A 12638-nucleotide genomic window follows, 5' to 3' on the forward strand; every position below is an offset into this window, starting at 1 on the left:
CCATATCAGTGTTCGAATCTTTGTTCGACAAGCGCGAGTGAAAAACAGCGACGTTCCCGAGAATTCAAGATGTGGAGTCACCATCTGGTGCACGTATGTGTGTGTCTTTGCGTTGAATGAGGCGTTTGAGCTTGATCCTTAGATCATCTTGGACAGCCCAAGTCCCAGGAACTTGGGCCTGGACTGACTGCCCATCAACGCCACGGGCCTCCCGTCTATGTACCCGCTCGAGCCGCGTCACAGTCAGAAATCCTAGCAGTATGAGTGGGCTTATCGGACACAACCCCTTTCAGGAGGGTTGGGACAGAGTGCCTCCTGCTGTAGCAAACATAGCACAGCACAATACTACGCAACACCATAGGTACGCACATAACACAGCAGACACAGCACAACAAAGCAAGGCATTCCTTGACATACTTCTCAACCCCGGCCCCACACTGGCTGCCGAGACGCACAATATGTAACTGCCGGGTGCCTACAATGCGTACTATGTAAGAGTACTGGTGAGTATGACCATGGGATCTTTCGGTCAAGCTTCAAACCATGGACAGACAGACAGGCCATGCCAACTATCGCTGCACAACGGTCGCAACCACTCTACTGTACTGTGCCCGTACTCAAATTCTTGTCGAACTCACAGCCCAACTAACCCCCTCGCGATTGGAAATAGTGTAGTGACGCTTACAGTACAAATTTGAAATCTCCACAACGTGGTGCTGACGTATAATTACTTGTTCTATGGCGGCGCAATCCTGAATCATGGTCTACCTGCAAGCTGCAGATGCCACTGTCAGTGGCGGGTATCGTAGCCGCCTAGCGCTGCTCCTAACCACAAGAACTGCGGACGTGACAGCCCGTCAAATCGAGGCTGGCTGGCCTCTACCGGCCAGAGGCAAAGTCAAAAAGGAGTTGGATGGCACCTATCAGCCAGTGTCTAGCGACCCGTCGTACTTGAACTCTAATGGCACCACAAGCCCGAAGCCCATCGGCATGGGTCAGAGCGGCATCCCAATCTCGTGATGCTCTCATCAGCGGTGGTGAATGGCTGTATTAGTGGCTTCAGACTTTTCCAACGTCTGCGACGAAAATCAGGTCGGCAATCTAGCGCCAAGCCCCAGAGGCTTGCCAACGTTGAAGAAAGTGCAGATCGTATCGACTTGTGGATGAATTTATGCCCCGAGTTCTGATCCAGTCCTGTCTCGTCTCATCAGGTCAGTATAAATGACAGCACGCTCATATGCCCATTTCCGTTCCGGTATGCATGTGCAAGTTGAAGTTGCATATGCAATGGTACCTCAAATCCGGTCTGGTCTTCGTGTAGGACAGTCCAATTCATCGCACGTTCTCAACCGCTTTGACTATTTAGTCCATATATACACAACATGCATACGTACATAAAAGGGCCATGCAGCCGGGGGTGCAAGCGGCAACAATTTACACTCCACACGCCACATCAAGAAGGCTGCTAGTGTAGTTGTACACACCATGGTGTGTCAGCCATCATTCAACCAAACCTGGCCATCTTTGCCCTCTCTCTGCTTCTCCAACTGGGTTTCCAAATTGAGGATTAACAGCCACGGCCGCCAGGTCTTGGTCGCTTGTTGAGCCCCTGCTCCATGTCGACTGCCACCCCTGATCCAGAAAGCGGGCATATCCTAGCAACCACCACAAGCTTGTCAAAGCTGTTCATGAGCGTTTTGGGATTGGTGACGTTCCTCTTGTTCTGGCGATACAACGCTATGTTCTCCGAACCTAGGCCATTTGTTTCTTCAATCTTGCCCCGTCCTCATTCCCCTGGCCTCTGGATCGCCCTGTGTACCGTACCCTGCCAAAACTCGCATGCCTGAACCCTTCAGGTTTAGATTGCTTGTCCGTCAAGTTGTTCTCTCCACGCCTCGAGGCGAAGACATTTCTGTCCGCATAGCAATCAATGTGCGCTATGGATGCCATATGCTGGCTTTATTAAAGAATCGTACATCCCAGTCCACAACGCTTTGTTCCTACGACGTCGTGTGTGGCTTGGATAAGTTGGTTTCACTAACACCACGACATCTCCAGTTGAGCCCCGGCCACTTTGAAATTCTCCGCTCAGATGTTCATGGCCCTGTCTGTGTCTTCTAGCATTTCCTATCCTGGTTACTTCGTCTGCGTTGCCCTACGATTAAGTGCACCCCACTCCATGAGATTTGGGAACCGTCAAGGCCATCAAGCCGCCATTGCACTCTGATATACAAAAGGCTCGGGCTTCCCACCTACAGTAGATCACCCCGGACCCTCCACCTTCTACATCGCGATCTAATACGACAAGTGTTGGCCCTACGTCGGATCAGTTTACAGATTCACTCTTTACACAACTCTATTCTTTTTGCAACCGTTCTTCGCCTTAACACTTACTCTGGCTGTGCTTTGGTATAAAACCAGAGGCATAATTTGTCAACTTGTGATCAGGAAACGGGTTGTTCACCTACACTAGACGGCAGGCCAGGTCGACCGCGGTGCGGTTCCTTCTTTTGTCTTGCCGCCGTCTTGTTATGGAAGATAGTCGTTCACTGTTGAAACAGTCTGATACGAAACTACAACAGCCGGCTTCTCAGCTTCCCAAGATGTCCATGATCGCTACCGCTTCTCCTTCTCCTCATCCCTCGTCCTTCGGCATGCCGCGCCCCTGGGAGACAAACCGATGCCCTGACTATTCGCTCCGACCGAGGACCGAGAACGACAAAGTTGCTCTTCCTTCGATTCGACAGGTAGGACTCGCTGATTTCATGAGAAATCCTTGTAATGTTCTCAAGCTGACATGTCCCAGGCTTTCCCTGAGCTACAACTCCAGACCCAAGCACCACATGACCTTAATACAAAGCCGTTGGCGACAGGACCCCCATTGGGTGCCACGCCATTGACTGCGGCATCACCTCAATATGTGCACTCACCTAATTCTAGCAAGAGGAGGAGGTTGTCAATGGAGCGTGAGATGGAGAACGAGAGAGTTCGTCAAGTACCACGTCTATGCTACAGCCCCGAGCGAGAGTCACCAAGACAGATTTCACCAAACCTACCAATTCAAGCCGGAACACGGGAGAATTGGACAGCACCCACAAGAACAAGCCCATATCTGACAAACGGTACGCCTCACCACTCAGTCCCAATGGAAGTAGGCGAGCGAGCAGAGACTCGACCGACATTGCCTAGCCTTCCTCCACCACGTTCGCTTGAACGAGAAGCGGTACTCGTGAGCCGGGGACCAGCACCAGCACCGGCATCAGCGTCTGTACCAGTACCAGTTTCAGCATCCGCACCAGCTCCAGCACCGACGGAGGGGTACAGAACCTCACATCAGCCGATACCGCATTCGCGGACCCCCATCTCTGAGTCTGGAGTCTCGCCTTACCGAGAGTCGAGCTATGGATATCCTTACCACCACCCAACACGATATCAATCACTATCAGCAGGATCTGCTCACTCATTCGACCGTACACCGTTTACGCCAGGTGCATATAACGCACCTTACCAAGATTTTGTTCGATTTGGAGAGATGGGACCTGCCAGCTTGAGCGGTGACAGCAAACAACGAAAGCGAAGAGGCAACTTGCCCAAGGAGACGACGGACAAACTGAGAGCATGGTTTGTGGCACACCTTCAGCACCCTTATCCAACCGAGGACGAGAAGCAGGATCTCATGCGGCAGACAGGACTGCAAATGAGTAAGTCAAGCCAAGCCAAGCCAAGACAAGCAAGCGTGTGAAGAATTGTCCCAGGATAGAAACTAACATATGCAGACCAAATCTCCAATTGGTTCATCAATGCACGAAGACGCCAATTGCCAACCATGATCAACAATGCTCGCGCCGAAACTGACGCCATGTCGAGCGCTCGAGGCAGTGACATGAAGGTGCTCGCCACAACAGAGCGAGGCGACTTTGACCACGGGAAGCGAGAGCCCGTTGGACCCCTTAGTGATGGAGAGGGCGCCACTTACGACGAAGAGCTTGAGGCGCTGAGCCAGCGAAGACCTGGCACCATGGGCAGGGGCAGCGTCTGAGATGGAGGGACTAAGACTAGGAATAGGTCCATGTCTCTACTAAGGGATCCCTTCCTTCCCTTTTCCCTTCCTCCGCCACAACTATTTACAGCGACACCCAAAACGTGCCCCGTCATAGTCATGGCCAGGGAAATTTCATTCCGATGGTCATATTTTTCTCTCTGTTTTTCTCTTCTCCTTGGTGTTTGAGGTTTTAGTCTCCAAACGCATTTAGCGGCGGGTTATATCCCATAGAGTGGAGATGGTGTTTGTTTTAGGGAGGCCCAGTCACTAGGGCACGGATCGTTCAGGGAACGAAGCACAGGGCATGGACAGCATTTATGAACGTCACAACCTTGCAAGGAAATAGGACGGAAAACGCGATATATACGGCAGCGTTTTGATCAGACAGGACAGAGGGTTTCAAGTCAATGTGGATGAATCTCTGATATGAGATGAGGATTGAGACACACAGCACAAAATATTAGACATCCTGCGAATAACTATGAATCATACTCGCACCAAGACCACCTTTTTTTTCTTTTCCAGATACAGGCGAACCAGACGCCTATTTTATTTAGTACTTGGTATCTCTCAAAGTTTGGTCGGGCCACTGAATCAAATGAAATCAATCAAAAACAAGAATACCTGTCCCAAATCAAATCACCGCGACTGACTGAAAATGAATAAAGGTCTGTGCGTTAGCTTGAGCTTCGATTAAAGGGAAGCCTCATCTCATCATCAGGCACAGCTGACTCAACGTAGACTCATCCATGACAGCGCTGTAATAGTTAGTATTCCCACTAACATCAGTTTCGGTATGTAGCTCGGATGGAGCCTTTTCTCCAGTCCAAGGCTTCGGGATGGATATTAGCTTGTCTGGGAATATCTTCACGTCAATTTCCTCATCGTCTGATCCACCCATCTTGCTGCGGCGGCGGTCTTAGCGATGCGCTATAACCAACACCTGCCCCATGCTGCAATATCCATTGTACGTGCTTACTGTCCCCGAGTCGGGCTGTCAGTCAGTGCAGTGCAGTGCAGTGCAGTGCAGTACAATGGATACTTTGCCTTTGCTTGGTCTAGACATTTAGTCCAGGGGAGTCAGTGGAGCTTCTCCCACGAGATGATAGACGGTTTGCAGAGGCTATAGAGAAATAATGCACCAGCCATTCGTAGCGTCTGCTGCTAGCCCGTGCTTGGAGCCACTGTTTTTGACCAAAACCAACATGGACTCGACTATTACAGTGCAGTCAATAGTACATACTCAAAGGCCAATGCCGGTGACAAATATCGGTTAGGAAAGGAGAATCAAGTTCAAACTAGGTGATCATGTCGTTCATGATCATCTCGAGGCCCGTGTCAGATGGGTTTTGCACGGAAAGCCATCCGGCCGGTTCCACCCATCACCGACCTTTGGGATGATATGCCACTGGATATCTGTTGTCAATAGCGTACTGTGATTCGCTGTATGTACGATTTGGCCGATAGCTTCCTGATGCCAGATACAACAGAGTTCTGGTACGGATACTCTCCGGGGTGTGAGAACAGGAACGAGAACCAAAGCGTTGTGGAATGTCATCGTGCAAGCATGCATGGCCTTTCTAAAAGGTCGGGAATCTGCATAAAGATACGGCAACCATGATTTCGTAGCGTAGGTACCTAGTCAGGAATAAGTCCCAAAAGTAGCTATGCATATTGCCGAGAAAGGTATAGAAACGAGAGATTTTTTACAAGTATGTTGTGATATGAACCCTCCCCCTCTACCGGGTACATTCTGCAAGTCAATGCATAGTCGAGTCGACAGCTTATCGTCGACAATCGATAGCTCGCGGTTCCAGATGCAGATATGTAGAAACATGTACGCCTCTGCCGCTGTATGTATGCACAACCGTTGCGTGACGTGTTTGCATTCCGAGAAAATGGGATTTCTACATATACTGTAGAGTCTACAGAGTAAGAAACACTGCAATGCTGGGGTCATGGCTATCTGGGACACGGCACTTGTGGTAGCTGGTCCAGACCTTTGCAAAAAGTCTTGATAATGCCGCGGGAGGCATCCCTCTTCTCACAAACCAGTAAATCCTGTCTAATGATCTGCACATTGTACATGCACAGCGCCTGGGATCAGGGATGCACGCAGGGAATGAAACATTTCAAAATTGACCGGTGAGGAGCTTATTTCCCCGGCAGGCATGATTTCTAATGACTGGCCGTGCCAGCGAATACATGATTATATATGTGTGTACAGAAAGGCCGAGATCACTACGTTCAAGATCAGTAAATACGAATAGTTACAACATGTCTGTTAAGTGTCCGCGTTCTGCTCAGTTTCCTATGGCACCATGCAGTGCCGCGTTGTGCAGGGAAAATTGACTCCCTTTGCTGTTGGGACCGTAACCAAGCCGCCTTCACTAGATGGATGCCATCTTGATGTCGAGTTGTGGATGCCATTATATGCAATGCTTGCTCTGCCCCTTGGCTAATAGATAGCTTGGATGCGTGTTGATTTGCATCAACCAGCACATTTGCTCGTTTCGACGGAACTCACATGACAGATGCCTGGTACACTGCCGTATTGATATTAGGTCGAATATTTCAATGACCATCATCAACCAAGTCGTTTCAACAGAAGTTCCCTTGAAATTATAGAGTGTATGACACAAAACGGGCTCTCGCCGCGGCAAGGCGTGGTCCAGGAGGGGTGCCTATCATAGCCTGTGGCGGGCTTAGTCGATAGCTAGGCTGGAAGGCGTGCCCTTTTTCGTACACGGTCATCGCTAGATACCCTGAGAGGGTTAGAGTTATGAACAGTGTAGAAAGCCAGCTCATCTGGATCTGCTAGGAAATTACTTTGATTCACTCTGAAACTCGGCAAGATCCTCAGCCCTTCAGTCACCTACATACTTTATTGGCGCTTCCCAAAAGATCTCCTGTACCGAACTGCGACTCGTATGAGGTTTCGATAGGTAATGTGGTTGATTCTGTTTCTCCACGGGGATCTGATTGCTGAGTGTCTCGCTCACGAATGTGGTCCAATGGGCTACAACTGGTCATGTTGGTCTGATGTCCTAAGCGAATAGTTATTGTTTTATTCATCACTCTGACTCGAGCGGACAGGCTAATAGAGTATCAAACTTGGTGAGCAGGTGAGACACAAAGGCGGGGAATATTAACGAACGAACGTTCTCAGACCCGCTAGACTGGGGCCAGACTCGGCAAAATGAGGATGATCGTCGCCGTGATGAGGCTGAAGGAAGGGTTGAGGCATCTTGGAGTCTTGAATCTGTTTTATCACACGAAACAGACCGTTCAAAAACGGTTTAATGGCTCGAAACCCTCGAGAATAAGGCATGAATCGAGATTCCGATAGCTGCAACTCTACTGTGTTTTGCAATGCGCCTCATTATTCTCAATGTTTGGTGATGTTGTGGCGCAGGGATGCCCGTGGCTGCGAGGACCCTACAGAGAGTATTGCCGATCTCTGGATGTCAAAATGAACGTTATATACTACTTGGTTCTAAGTTTAGCAGTCTGACCAGCTTTTGATATACCTAGGCTCGTGCGTGGTTATTCGCTCCGCAGGCACATCGGCCGGCGGTTTATCACAAGTCTGCTGTTTGCTAGGTCAACTTGGCCTTGTTATGCTTTCATGTTGTAATTTGAAGGCTGACATGGTATAGCGGCTGTGGTTTCAGGCTACACCAGCAGGGCTGATAATGAAGAAGGCATGCGGCGGCTACCTGTCTTCCAGTTTTGTTCCCTGTTGAACTTCCAAGGCCAAGGGCTGCTGTGCACTGATCGACAGAAACATTTTGATTTTCAATGCGCCGGATGAAAGGAGGAAAAAGCTGAACGCTTCTTGTCAAAGCAACCAGGACCAGGACCGGGCACGGAGGCGGATGGATGCGAGAGTCCGAAATCAAAGCTCAACCACATGACATTTCCACTAAACCCAGCGTTTCAGGGCTGTGACATACTCCCGCCCGCCTGGCTGTCAGTCCCCTATTACCGGTACCGGAATTGCCAAACCCAATCTCCAGGGTTACCCTTGCTGGGGAAACGCCACCACTTCATTTGATGTCATGCTAGTCGACAAGTCTGAGAGCTAGGCTAGACTAGTTCAGGATTGCCGCTAAGCCAGACGATCCCAGATCGACCGGCCGCCGCCAGCGCGCCAACGATAGCGCGATAGCCTAGCTGTCAATCATCAGCGGTTGTCGAGCCGGCAGCATGCCGCCATGCCACAATTTCAAGTGTGGACCTGGCGGCCCTCGAGAAGCTTGAGAAGCCTTAGCATAGTTCTAGCTCGGGATGATGGAATGACCAGGCTGCCAGGCCAGTGGAAACCAGGAGCAAGTACGAACCTACTCACGTCTGTGTAGCACACGACTGGGGGCGTGCAAGCCCGAGTTCTTGGTTTTGGGTAAGCCGCCTAGCCGCCATGGCGACAGGCAGCCACTATTCTCACTGCTTGCCTTGTTCTGCCCCTGGGTGGCGTGGCGAAAATTAACTGATGCCAGCGTCATAACGGCTCAACAACACAACTAAATCCCAGCCGTAGCGCGGCAGCACCGAAGAGGCAAGGAGAAAACACCACGACTAGAGGTGAATGATGCTGCCCTGACACCTCATTGCACAGTCGATCGGGACCGAGGAAATAAAACCAGATTGTTGCGCACCTGGAATGCGAGCCAGGGACGACGGTGAGAAGATTAGTTGGCACGGCAAGAAGTCGGAACCTGATAGATGGGTAGTACATAAATTGAGGTGGTTTAGTCAACACAAAAGTTCGACTTGTACCTAGCCTCTGGGACTCCGCCCTGGAAAAAGAGCCCTGGGCAAGAGGCTGTCGATGAGGAGCGGACGGGTAATGGCGGCAGTGGTAGGTGGTGGAGGTGTACCTAGACTAACGATGGTCAACAACAGGTTAATTGGGGTTTTGGAGATCTGATTGCCGAAGAATCTATCCCATCTTGGCATCATGCGAGGTGCATACCGCCTACAGACAGAGACAGTGGCTGTATTTGACATCACCTGCCGGTGGTTCCGGATCCAACGTAGAGCATCATTAGGAGATGGAGGTGAAGCATTTGGTCGAGTATTGCACTAGACAATGATCGTGGGTGTTGAGTTTGTTTTAGTTTGATGAGGCCTGTATCTGCCGGCCGGTACAGTGAGGTGTGGCTGATGTTTGACGCAAAACAGAAACCAAGCCCTGCGCCACGACCTGACAGGCAGGCAACATTGTGCCTTGCCTCTTTTTAAAATGGGGTCTTCCAGTCAAGGTTAAAATGAGGTTAAAAATAAAGAGCCGAAACTGGATACATCTTAGGTACTGACTCTTGTCAGATCTGCCTTGCAACACATACAATACCTACACACACTTATTACCTTGGTACCCTTAGATAGGCATGGATTTGATCTCAACTTTAGGAATCAATTCATCTCTTTCAATGTTTTATCTGGCTACTATTTATGATTTGCTCGCGTCTTCGCTTTTTAGCGAAAAATGATTCCATAATTGCCAATCCTTCCGCCTGACTCATCCAATCAATTGGTATTGTAAGCCTTCGGCCTTCGGACAGTTCAGATCTCCGATAACAGTCAAGTCAAAGTAAGATCCGACGATGACATGTGTAAACTACCTGCCTACTTGCCGATGCATATGATATGCTTTCATTGTAAATTCCTTTGTAGATGGGTTTATGTTTCTCATCTGTAAATCGCCATAATCGTTGTCTACCTAATCGGGGCTTTGAGTTGTCCCTTCTTCTTCTGTCTCATTTGACAAAATTGGAAAGTGTGACCCATTCATCTCATCCCCAGCAATTGGAGGCAATCAAATCAGCTACCATCACAACTATCGAATGAGTGCCGATATCACTCATCACCTGCCAAGGTATAAAAAGACATGCCTCTGGACACGAAGGAGTCCGATCCTTCCGGTCCTCCTGAAACTTCAAAGACCGAGCCTCTAGCATGCGTTTCCTGCAGGGCTCGCAAGTTAAAGTGTGACCGTACAACGCCAGCCTGTACTCGCTGTGTCAAGGTCTCGAATGATTGTGTATATCCCGAATCAAGGAGGAAGCCAAATTTTAAGAGGAGAAACGTCAAAGAGCTTGAGGCTCGCTTAGGTATACTGCCGACGTTCAGGCCATCCTGATATCGATATGACCAGGTTGCTAACAGCATGTTTATAGCTCAAGTTGAGGACTATCTCAAAGAAGTCAACAAGAATTCTTCTGAAGAGAAAACAGACGACGGTAGTCCCATCTATCCAAATCAGCATCATGTCAACTTTGACGTCTCTCCTGGAATACCGGGACTTGTGAACGATTTTTCGGATCCCGGTTTTTCGTCCTTTCAGCCGTCAGCTTTTGATCAACAGTCAAATGATGAAAATACTCCTTTCAACGCACAGTTGATGAGCCTAGGCATGTCTGAACCTTTACCCCCGGACGATGTCATGGAAGAACTGTAGGGAGTCCCCTTAACTTACACATCATGAGCGATGGCTAACCTCTATAGCAACAACCTCTTTTTCCAGAATCAGTATCGACTGATACCCATCATCCACCCAGGGAAATATCTCCAAGCCTTTTATGGCCCTTTGCCCAGGAGACCCGCAATGTGTTTGAGATATATCATATGGGCTTTGGCAGCTGCCGGTAATAACAAGTATGACGAATACCACGACATATTCTACCGTCGGTCACGACAATACATGGAAGCAGATACGATGAAGGGTCACGGTGAAGTCTTCATTTCCATTCAGCACGCGCAGACCTGGGCACTTGTTGCTTTCTACGAAGCAAAGATGCTATTGTTTACAAGATCGACCATAAGTGTGGCTAACTGCGTTCGCTTGTGCCACATGATGGGACTTAACCGTCTGGATGGAGATAACGTCGGTATGCCACCGTCTTTAGGACCTCCTCTTACATGGGCCGAGCTGGAGGAAAGAAGGAGAATCTTCTGGGGCGTGTTCGCTGCAGATTCTCACTGTTGTATCTCTACAGGATGGCCCACTCTGATCGATACGGACGATGTATGCCTACTTGGCCTACCAATTAAAACCATGCTGACGAGGTTCTAGATTGCAACCAGGCTTCCTGCTTCCGAAGAAGCATTCATTCAAGACCGTAAAGAAGAAGCGCCTTTCTTGGACGATGCGATACAAGGTGCTCAATACACAGGCTTTGCTGGGACTATCGTCACATGTCAGATCAACAAACTCGTCCTCCGTCATATTCACCGCTCCAAGCCAGATAGTCGATGTGAAGATCTGATGAATGGGCCATTCTGGACTCGACACAGAGATCTGGATAACACATTGTCCAGCCTCTTTATGTTTCTTCCTGAGAATTTTCGCCTTCCCGAGAATATACGAGACGTATCAGCACTCCATCTCAATATGAATCTGCATGCCGCTATTATCTGTGTTCACCATGCGGCTGTCGAAAAGGCCGAAAAGTACAAGCTACCAGATCATGTCAAGCAGAGCAGTGTAGCTCGACTTCGAGCAGCCGCCGAGGAGATTGTCAACATTATGAGACTCACTTCGAACGTGACGCTTTTTTTTGTACGTGTCTTCCATTATTAGCGAATTTAGTGTATGCATTGAACTAACAAAATTACAGAAGAGCCCATTGTCTGCCCTATCTTTGTACTGCGCAGCTACGGTTTATATTTATCTTGCAAAAGAGAACCGAACAACGGGCCTTAACGCAATGGACTTATCAAATTTGCAGCTAGTTATCCAAAGTATGGAGGCCATCGCGCGTGTACATACGATCACTCGAACCTTTTTACAACAAACCTGTATCGACGTGGAGAGGAGTGGATTGGATTCTGTTATCCAGATGCCTTTGCTGAGAAGGTATCGTGATGCTTTTGGGCCGAGCAAGTCCCAAATACCGATCTTGGCTCGTACATCAGTTTCAAATCATTCCGGGCCATCACCCATAGTGTCTGGTAGTGAGAAAAGAATCGAAGCCGAGCAGACCAGACTGAGCAGTGTTGCCCAACTTATGGGCGTGACTATGGGGACGACATGCTACCAAGCTTTACTCGGGTCCGCCTACCGCAACATTCGGCCAGACCCAATGAACAACAAACGGAAGAGAAATGAAGAGAATTCCATGCCTAACATGCGAAGCAGTAATGCTCTTGACTTGAATCTGAATCACAGCTTCAAGGGAACAGGGATGTGGTCTGGATCTTTTTCTCCTCATATGACTACTTTGGGTGGCATCTCCCTGCCCGACCGAACAAATTCATCAGCTGCGTCCTCGCCGATCAATCAGGCCTCGAACTCTGGTTCATACACCAAAACAGCTTCGGGGAGTAGCCACACCTCACCCGACATTGGTCTTGGAAACAGTGCGGAAGAAAACCGAATTGACCTCAGAGCTTTCCAAGACCGGATATCTACACCAATCTGGCAGTCGACTGAAGAAACACTATTTGCACAGATGGCGACAAACACGCTGGGTACCGACGGGACTGACACTTGGGGGATACTTACTGCTGTCGACTTGAATTGGGATGCGGAAGGGCTGTCAGCGGGGAGTTGATTAATGTGACGCGGCGGATTATTATGTATTTCTAGGACATG

At 49.3% G+C, this 12638-nt stretch overlaps 4 protein-coding genes across 4 annotated transcripts; 3 read left to right on the forward strand and 1 right to left on the reverse strand.

Moving 5' to 3' along the window:
* Positions 1–759: 759 nt before the first annotated feature.
* Positions 760–1167, forward strand: FPOAC1_008190 (uncharacterized protein; the record flags this gene model as incomplete). The annotated part of the gene is made up of 2 exons (XM_044852635.1): positions 760–994; positions 1055–1167. 2 exons carry the CDS (start codon positions 760–762, stop codon positions 1165–1167), a joined length of 348 nt encoding a protein of 115 aa, XP_044705305.1.
* Positions 1168–2603: 1436 nt separating this feature from the next.
* On the forward strand, positions 2604–4039 carry FPOAC1_008191 (uncharacterized protein; the record flags this gene model as incomplete). Its single annotated transcript, XM_044852636.1, has 3 exons — positions 2604–2747; positions 2807–3701; positions 3777–4039. The coding sequence occupies 3 exons, from the start codon at positions 2604–2606 to the stop codon at positions 4037–4039; spliced, it is 1302 nt and encodes a 433-aa protein (XP_044705306.1).
* Positions 4040–6798: 2759 nt separating this feature from the next.
* FPOAC1_008192 (uncharacterized protein) lies at positions 6799–7289 on the reverse strand (the record flags this gene model as incomplete). The annotated part of the gene is made up of 3 exons (XM_044852637.1): positions 6799–6807; positions 6926–7139; positions 7204–7289. 3 exons carry the CDS (start codon positions 7287–7289, stop codon positions 6799–6801), a joined length of 309 nt encoding a protein of 102 aa, XP_044705307.1.
* Positions 7290–9932: 2643 nt separating this feature from the next.
* FPOAC1_008193 (uncharacterized protein) lies at positions 9933–12597 on the forward strand (the record flags this gene model as incomplete). Its single annotated transcript, XM_044852638.1, has 5 exons — positions 9933–10155; positions 10222–10498; positions 10550–11069; positions 11118–11603; positions 11662–12597. 5 exons carry the CDS (start codon positions 9933–9935, stop codon positions 12595–12597), a joined length of 2442 nt encoding a protein of 813 aa, XP_044705308.1.
* Between the last annotated feature and the right edge of the window lie 41 nt (positions 12598–12638).

This window comes from Fusarium poae, chromosome 3 (genome assembly GCF_019609905.1).
Source record: "Fusarium poae strain DAOMC 252244 chromosome 3, whole genome shotgun sequence".
Lineage (NCBI taxonomy): Eukaryota > Fungi > Ascomycota > Sordariomycetes > Hypocreales > Nectriaceae > Fusarium > Fusarium poae.